We start from the raw sequence: 8,838 nt of genomic DNA, 5'->3' as shown, positions 1-8,838 counted from the left end.
ACAGGTAATATTCCGTTACTATGTGCAGTCTGTGTCTACAATACTCAAATGAATGGACAAAAAAGTGTTTTAAAAAAAATATTCTTTTAAGCAAACACATTACTGCTTCTGCTTCTATTACTACTATTACTACAGTGTCCTGAAAAAGTATTCATACCATGTGAACTTTTCAACATTTTTGCAAATTATACCCACAAACTTATATGTATTTTATTGAGTTTTATGTGATGTACCAACACTAAGTAGCAAGTATTTGTGAAGTGTAAAGGAAATGATACAGGGTTTTATAATTGTTTCAAAATTATAAATCTGAAAAATTGTGATGTACATTTGTATTCAGCCCCCCTGCATCAATACTTTGTAGGACCACCTTCTGCTGCAATTACTGCTGCAGGACTGCAGGGTTTGTCTCCACCAGCTTTGCACATCTAGAGGTGACATTTTTGACCCTTCTTCTTTGCACACTCGCTCTTGCTCAGTGAGATTGGATGGAGGCGTCTGTGATCAGCAATTTTCAAGTTTTGTCACAAATTCTCAGAAGGATTTAGGTCTGGACTGTGACTGGGCCATTCACATACATGAATATGCTTTCATCTAAACCATCCACTGCAGCTCTGGCAGGATGTTTAGGGTCGTTGTCCTGCTGGAAGGTGAACCTATGCCCCAGTCTCATGTCTTTTGCAGTCTCTAACTGGTTTTCCCCCAAGATTTCCCTGTATTTAGAGTCATTCAGTTTCCCATCCACTCTGACCAGCTTCCCTGTCCCTGTTGAAGAAAATACTCCCCACAGCACCATGCTGCCACCCTTAGGCTAAGTGCCCATGATGCAGATTGCAAGCAGAAATTTGCTGAGCGTTTTTTCCTCTCCCTGGCAGAAAAAATGCATGCAGATTTTACATGCGTTTTTTCTGCCAGGAAGAAGCGTTTTCGAAGCGTTTTTACATGCATTTATGCATGCGGTCTTTAAAGCGCTTTTCCAAGCGATTTTGAGCATCACTTGGGAAAGAGCTTGACAAGTTGGTCACACAATATAAATCCGTGCAACTGGCATTGATTTATATTGTGTTACCAGAGAGTTCTGCTTGAAAATGCTGCATCCTTTATAAAAAAAAGAAACAAAAAGGTTAAAAACAAAAAAACCCCTTATACTCACCTCTCCATCAGCCCACCGGTCTCATCCCCGCGATGATCCTCTCTCCTTGGCGGCCCGCGGTGTACTGGCAGGACCTGCGGTGACGTCATTTAGTCAGCTGATGGTCACGTGACCATCAGCTGACTAAATGACGTCACCGCAGGTCCTGCCAGTACACCGCTGGCCGCCAAGGAGAGAGGATCGTCACCGGGATTAGACCGGGGGCCGCTGGAGAGGTGAGTATGAATATTTTTTTTTATTTTTTACTTTATTAATTATTTTTTAACTTGCAGATGCGATGTTACCCGGGTCGGATGAGAGTCTCGTCTTCTCCCAACCTGGCTACCATGTATACATGCAGTTGTTATACGGTTCAATGCAAGTCAATGGGAGCGATTTCACCGCAAAATCGCTCCCAAATTGGTTGTGCTGCGGATTTTTCCACAATGATAATACGCATTGGAAATTTCCACAGCATGCGCACAGCACATGGGGATTATCATTGGGGAACATGGCAGACACCTTAACAAACAATTTTAATCCGTCGCAGAAATGCATTAAATCTGCATCGTGGGCACACAGCCTTATGGTGATTCTACAAAGTATTGATTCAGGGTGGCTGAATACAAATGCAAATAACAATTTTCATATTTATATTTTTCAAATATTTAGAATACCACGTATCATTTCCTTTACACTTCACAAATACTTGCTACTTAGTGCTGGCATATCACATAAAATCCCAATAAATACATTTAAGTTTGTGTATGTAATGTGGAAAATTTTCGGGGGGTATAAATACTTTTTAAAAATATTGAATACTGCTATTACTACTACTACCACTACTACTACTTCTATTACTACATCTACTAGTACTACTATTATTACTCCCTTCATTATAACCTGATCAAAATGATGCCAACATAGTGATTTAATACAAACCACAAGACATATATTCTATGTAATGCTCTTTTCACAAATATTTTTTTGACTAAAAAAGCTCCCAATGTATATATTTATTGAAAGCCATGGACTCCACTGTAAAGAAAGTATATGGTGTAGCATGCATTTTTATTTAATGGATGCCATTTCATAGAATAACAAAACAAAGCCTTTTGCATACAGAAAAAATATGTAAGCCTGCCATCTATGAAGACAAATTGGTCACAGCTATGTGGATAGGGAGATATGGATACAACTGAAACTTGTGGTAGGAGAGGGAATCATGGGCTTCCTCCCCAGCCATTCTCTGTTTTAAAGGTTTTAGGCTGATTAGATGTAAATGCTCTGGCGCAAAACTGTCATTACAGCCCAGAAAAAGTCTCAGCCACTAAATGTGTCACGTGATTCAGGTTGGTTAAATATTTTGTATCAACTTTATCTTTTTTACCTTTGAGAAATAAAGGGAGCACTATTAATTATTAATAGGTGCAAAGGTGGGATTTTTTTGTGTATATAACAGGCATGTACAGGTTTAGGCACATTATTACTTTCAAGGTGACATACTGAGATTACAGTGAGGATCTTTTTGTGCTTCTGGGCCTATTGTTCTTTAGATAGAAGTACAAGGTGGCTGTATTATCTTGAGACCATGTAAGTAACAATATGTCCATACTATTAATTAGGTTAAAGGGGTTATCTGATACCTTAAATGCCCTTTATAAATATCTATTGTTAAACCCTAAACATTTTTGCAATTTGCTTTATTTGAAAATTCCCTACTGTTCGCTAATCCCTACATGTGATTTTTTTTTACTTTACTTTGTTGTTATGTTTCCTTTGAGAGGAATATCAAACGGGACTTCACAAAGGAATTGCTCTGCAGTAGAGTGTCCATTATTTTTCAACTTAATTTTTTTTAACGCATGTCTCTTATTTTTTTTGTCTATTGTCAAGACACTCAGAAATCAAATTTCATGATGTTTGCTGTAAGTTATCCTGTGCCGAGTTGCATTGAAACATGTTAGTACTTGCATACTTAGGAGCGCACTCTCTTACGTCCATACCTCGTAGTTATTGGTTGTTTTTGGATGAGGACAGATTGTTTTCAGTGAAAGATCAAGTCGATGGAATTGCGCAGTTCTAAAAAACTTTATTTTTATTGGGGGACGTAAGTCATCAAATAGTGGGGTCCAAACTTCCGTCAAATTGTCAAGTTCTCGCACTTTTATTTTATAATAATCTCAAACTTATATTAACTGTCAGTGAAAGCTCAAATCTCGCTATTCTTGAATGTATTATATTTTGGGAAAAGGCAAGAATACCTACAAAATCTTTACCTAATTGTGTACAAAAGGTAGTAAATTTGCATCAAGCTTGGAGGTACCTGAAAAAAAATGCAAAAAAACAAGACATATTCCTGCGTCGTAGAGAAGAGTTTTCAAGCAATTTGGATAATCTATTTGACATTGCACTATCCGATGCACTTCACTTAATGAAAATAGAAGACAAGATCTTTTTGCAGTGTTAGAGAGAGCCAGGCCAGCCGGTAACTTAGCTGGAGTGGATAGAAAAAGAGGAGCGTGTGAGAGAAAGGGCTATAGAAGAGGAAAATCTGCAAATAAAATAATTCTCTATGGCATCAACGTCTTTGGCAGCATATATTACAAACTTACCTGACGATTCATCTTACAGTTCAGCTGAAAATATTAAAAGATCACAAGAGCAGTTGTCAACTTTGACCAAGAGCTAACAATCTAAGACTCTTGCGAAACTAGGTTGGAAAGATTTTGTTACTTTGAAATTAGTAGAAACTTTAGATAGGTGTCAGTTAAGTAAAATAGACTCTGTTTTCATTCTTCAAGTGACAATTGAGGCACTTGGACATACATGAAGATTCTCCGGTAGAGAAGTCATTTGTTCAACGAATCCGGACAGAAAATCTAAAGGAACGCGCAGAAGCCATAAAAATTGATTTTCAAAGTGAGGTAACAGAAGTTGTTACTTTTCACTGGGTGGTAAATTGTTACCAGCTTTGGATGTCCGAAATTTCAAAGAACTTCTTCCTATAGTAATTTCATTTGGAAATAAAGGGAAACTTATTTGTTTGCCAAAATTGGACAATGCTAGCAGCAAAGAGCAAGAACAAGCTGTTTAGAATGTGATCACCAGTTGGAACCTCAAAGATAAAGTGCAGATGCTCTGTTGTGATACTACAGCCTCTAATGCAGGTCATATCAATGGTGCTTGTGTGCTCTTGCAACAAAAATTCAACAGGGATTTGTTACTTTTCGCCTGTCACCATCACGTCTATTAGCTTGTGTTAAATAGTTTGTTTGTAGTCAAAATTCACCAAATTATGACAGGCCCAGATATTCCAATTTTCAAAAAGTTCAAAGAAAGTAGGAAAAACTTTGATGCCAATAAGATGCAAAGCTGCAAAGAAACCGTGGAAGCACCCTTAAACTATTTTGAAACTGACGCATTGCTAGAGCTAAAAAAAAAATATAGCAAGAAATGCCTATTGAGAGTTAATAGAACTCTCCATCATATTCTTAGGTGAATATGTTGAGCGAAGTGACTTGAAAATCGGATCTCCAGGTGCATCCACCAAGCTCATTGGATGGCGAGAGCACTTTACTCCTTGAAGATGCCACTGCTTAGCTCTCAGTTCAGACTAACCTAGATACACAAGGCAGCACTGCTAGACGTGAGCTTGTTTATTGTCACATGCTATGTTAAGCCATGGATTCAATGCATTTCCGCAGTAAAAGCACCTTACCAAGATTTATGCTTCCTAAAGTCGATGAAGGTTTATAAAAATGTGGACAAAAACCTCTTGAAATCAGCTTTACTAAAGCTTTGCTACTGTTTGAGGACAAAGTTGACCAAGAAATAAAAGTAAGAATGGAACAAAGTTAAACAATGAAAATATATTTGCCCCTGGGAAACGATACATGCTATCGAAGGAAGAATTGTATGTTAACCTTACATTTCTAAGATGCTCGGGTGTTATGTTTGAGTCGCTCCATGGGCATGATTGGTGACTGTTTGACTGTTTTAATACATGTGAGGAATGCCTATTTCTTAGGCATTCCTCACATGTATTAAAGCTGTCAAACAGTCGCAAATCATGCACACATAGTGACTCAAACATATCACCCAAGCATGCTGAACATGCTCGGCGAGCACCCGATCATGCTTGCCAAAAGGGTTAAAAGAACATTCACTCTCATCAATAAATATTAAGTCTCTATAAATCACTCTTAAGGCCACATTTAGAATATGGGTTTTAATTTTGGACTTCATATTTTAAAAATGATATTTGGAAGTTAGAGTCAGTTCAAAGGCAGCAGCTAGAATATTACAAGGGATGAAAGGCTGGTCATATGATAGCAGTTTTGAAAAAATGGGCTTGTTTTGTTTAGAAGAAAGATGTCTCAGAAGAGATCTCATTTATATGTATAAATACATGTTTGTTCAATACAAATGACTGGCACATGACTTATTCCTTACAAAGACCTTACAAAGGATCATTACATGTGGAGGAAAGGTAATTCCGGCATCTAAATAGGAAAGGGTTCTGTCGCGGGTTTACCGTGACACAGAGGAGCCAGAAGACAGTGCCGTCTGATTTCTCCTACTCCTGCACCGACTAGAAGGACTTCTCCCATATTAAATGATGCAGGTTTCTTCTAGCAGTGCAGGGGTTAATCTGCTCAGTTGGGAACTCCTGGAAGCTTACCTGCATTAAGGCCCAGCTGTTCACTGTTGGTCACTCCTGTCTCCTATATATACTGGACTCTGGCAAGCAGGCATTGCCAGTTAGCTTTATTACTGTATGGTTCAGGAATTGGTGGAGAGTTGTTCTTTGAAAAGGCGCTTGGTGGATTTATGAGACTGTTGCGTGGTTTTGGTTGTGTGCAAATCCTTCCTTCTCCTACTTTGTTTTTTTTGCCCCATCCTCCAATCCCCGATGTTTTCCTCTGTTGTTTGTTCGTGCATATTTGTATGATTGTTATTTTCCATTGTCCCTGTTCACATTACCTTGTTTGTGTGCTTGGTGTATTGCCATACACTACTACTCACCTCTTCCCTGGGTGGGGGGATGGAACAGACTGAGGGTGGATTCAGGAGCTCAGCAAAGTACGTGGCCCTGGCATCTTCACCTTTAGAAGTAATCTGGTGAACAGGGATAGCTAGGATGCCCCTAGCATTTGGGACAGGGAATACTCAACAACAGAGTGGAGACAGGTTCTTTAAAGTTAAAGAAGTGAGACTGTGGAATGCCCGACCAGAAGAGGTAGTAATGCAGATACTAGAGTATATCAGTATTTATAAAAGGGCTGGATGCTATTCTCACAACGAATGGCATTGTGGGCAATAAATAATCTAGTGATAAAGAATGTATAAATGGTGGAGAAAGGTTTAACTTGATGAAGGAGTGTCGTTTTTCAACTTATATAATTTTGTAACTATGTAAATATTCAAAGTACATTAATTACACCAGCCTCATTAGGTCTAAGAGATCTGTTTAATAATCTATGCAGTTTACGTTGTGAAACTTGATGACAGATCCACTGAGGTAATTTCCTGTTCTAAATATCTGTTTAACTTTTTGTACAATGACTGAAACAATGCTAATGAAAATAATGATTTATAATGAAAAATAATATCAATATCAAAACTTTTGGGTCTTTTAGCATTTCTGAATATGCATGAAAATATGTATAACTCCTCTTTGCATCAAGAATTTTATCTCCTGGCATTTACCAGATATGAAAATGTTCAGCTTTTGATTTTTCTCAGCATTTTATTAATTTATTTGCTCTGCGTACTGGAAAATACTCTTGTTACCTTCATTGTATGTCTGACTTCTCAACTGCAAAAACCTATGTATTTTTTCCTATGTAACCTCACAGTCCTGGATATCATATATGTCTCTGCTATCTTACCAAAGCTAATTGTGATCACAACCACTGGAGACACTGGAATATCAAATGTGGGATGTTTCACACAAGTATTTTTGTATGTCTTCTGTATTGGAACTGAATTTTTCATACTCGTGTGTATGGCCTACGACCGATACGTGGCCATTTGTCTTCCTCTACATTACATGCTTATTATGAATCCCAAGAAATGTTTGATATTAGCTGCATTTTGTTATAGCCTTGGCGTGTTCAATGCCATGATGTATGCTCTGCTCATATCTAAGTTATCGTTCTCCCATTCTCGTGAAATCAACCATTTCTTCTGTCACATGAAATCAATACTTGAGCTCTCCTGCAGTGACACCACCAACATAGGGATTTTAATAACTGTCGATGGCATTGTTTTAGGCTTCTTCTCATTTGCACTCATTCTTATTTCTTATATATACATCATAATAACAATTCTGAAAATGCATTCTACATCAGGAAGACACAAGGCTTTCTCTAGTTGTTCTTCTCATCTGATGGTCGTTTTATTGTTTTGTTTGACGTCTCTCAGTCTTAATATGAAACCGAAAACCAAGTTTTCCGAAGAAGAGGACAAGCAGCTGTCTATGCTGTACATTGCCGTTGCTCCTATGTTGAACCCACTAGTATATAGTTTACGAAATAAAGATGTCCTAGAAGCCATCAAAAGACAAATTCTGAGAGCTCCCAAACCTTTGCTAGTTTGCAAGCACAGATAAGTGAATTTTATTTTTCCCTAGTGGAATTAAATTCTATTTGAATTTTACAACAATACATATACTCCCCAGAATCTGGATTTTTGCAATTCAAAACAGCGAGAATTCAGCAAAATGGTGGCCAGCTGCGGATACTCATCTCATCGCCCACCTGTCCTGCTGTCCACATAGCTTACTGTCCTGTCTTCAACGCCTTTTGTTTTCCCCTTTTCCCCATTCATTCTGGCATCTTTATTCCAGGACACGTCTTCTGGGTCGGGTAGGCCTTGGAGGTCATTGCTTGAGGTGACGTCGTGACATGCATCGTGATTTCCCATTGTGAGTTGTCCAAGAAAGGCGCAGTGACTTCTGAGGCCTAGTAAACCTGGAAGACCAATCTTGGTGTAAAGATGCCAGACAGAATACACAAAGGCCAAAGGGGAAAATAAGAGGCTCAGAACTCAATGAGTTCTTCTGTGAGAATTACCACACCCTATGAGATTTTGTCAGACCTGAAACTATTAACCCCTTCCTTACTCTAACAAAAACTTCTTCTTTTTTCAACATAAAGCACACTGTTTTTTGTGCCCTGTAGTGAGATATGAGGTTGACTGCTATTTTCTGCAGTGGGAGAGCTGGAGATTTTATAATCTTTTTTTTTTTCAAACCCGCTGTCCTACACGTATGAACGGTCTAAGCATGCATGCCAAACTCTCTGGGGCTGATAATGATAAAGCCCAGCACTAATGGTCAGTAGGGTAAGTCCTATCTCGTAATTCAGTAGATATAAAACTTGGCACTCATATATGATAAAGAGATCATTTTTATTGATAGCAGCAATCACGAAAACAAAAAGATGCTTCATTCTATACAGTACACCTTCATGAGCATAAAGATTGCCCAATAACACTGCTTGGTCTGTAGTAGTGGGGAAGGACGTAGCCTTCCTTTGGCACTGAAAGAGTTAAATGAGAATGTTTCCATAGTTAGTAGTGATGGGTGAGCACTAGAATGCTCAGGTGCTCAATGCTCGGGTCAAACACATTGGAATACTCAGGTGCTCGACCCAAGCAACGAGCCCAATGTAAGTTTATGGGGAGCATTTTTCAGACGG

The 8,838-nt window shown here is 38.5% G+C and overlaps 1 protein-coding gene across 1 annotated transcript; it reads left to right on the top strand.

Annotated features, from left to right (window-relative positions):
• The first annotated feature begins 6,797 nt into the window (after positions 1–6,797).
• Positions 6,798–7,748, top strand: LOC141167339 (olfactory receptor 5B21-like). The gene has a single exon (XM_073654759.1). It carries the CDS (start codon positions 6,798–6,800, stop codon positions 7,746–7,748), a length of 951 nt encoding a protein of 316 aa, XP_073510860.1.
• Positions 7,749–8,838: the final 1,090 nt, after the last annotated feature.

The sequence above is a fragment of the Phyllobates terribilis genome, unplaced genomic scaffold, assembly GCF_046119375.1.
Source record: "Phyllobates terribilis strain yellow unplaced genomic scaffold, ASM4611937v1 Scaffold_11__3_contigs__length_659146591, whole genome shotgun sequence".
Classification (NCBI taxonomy): domain Eukaryota; kingdom Metazoa; phylum Chordata; class Amphibia; order Anura; family Dendrobatidae; genus Phyllobates; species Phyllobates terribilis.
The sequence above is the reverse complement of the archived record's forward strand: the minus strand, read 5'-3'. Positions and strand labels throughout refer to the sequence as shown.

Coding starts and splice junctions, on each gene's coding strand:
- LOC141167339 (XM_073654759.1), top strand. CDS start 6,798: ATGTATAACTCCTCTTTGCATCAAGAATTTTATCTCCTGGCATTTACC.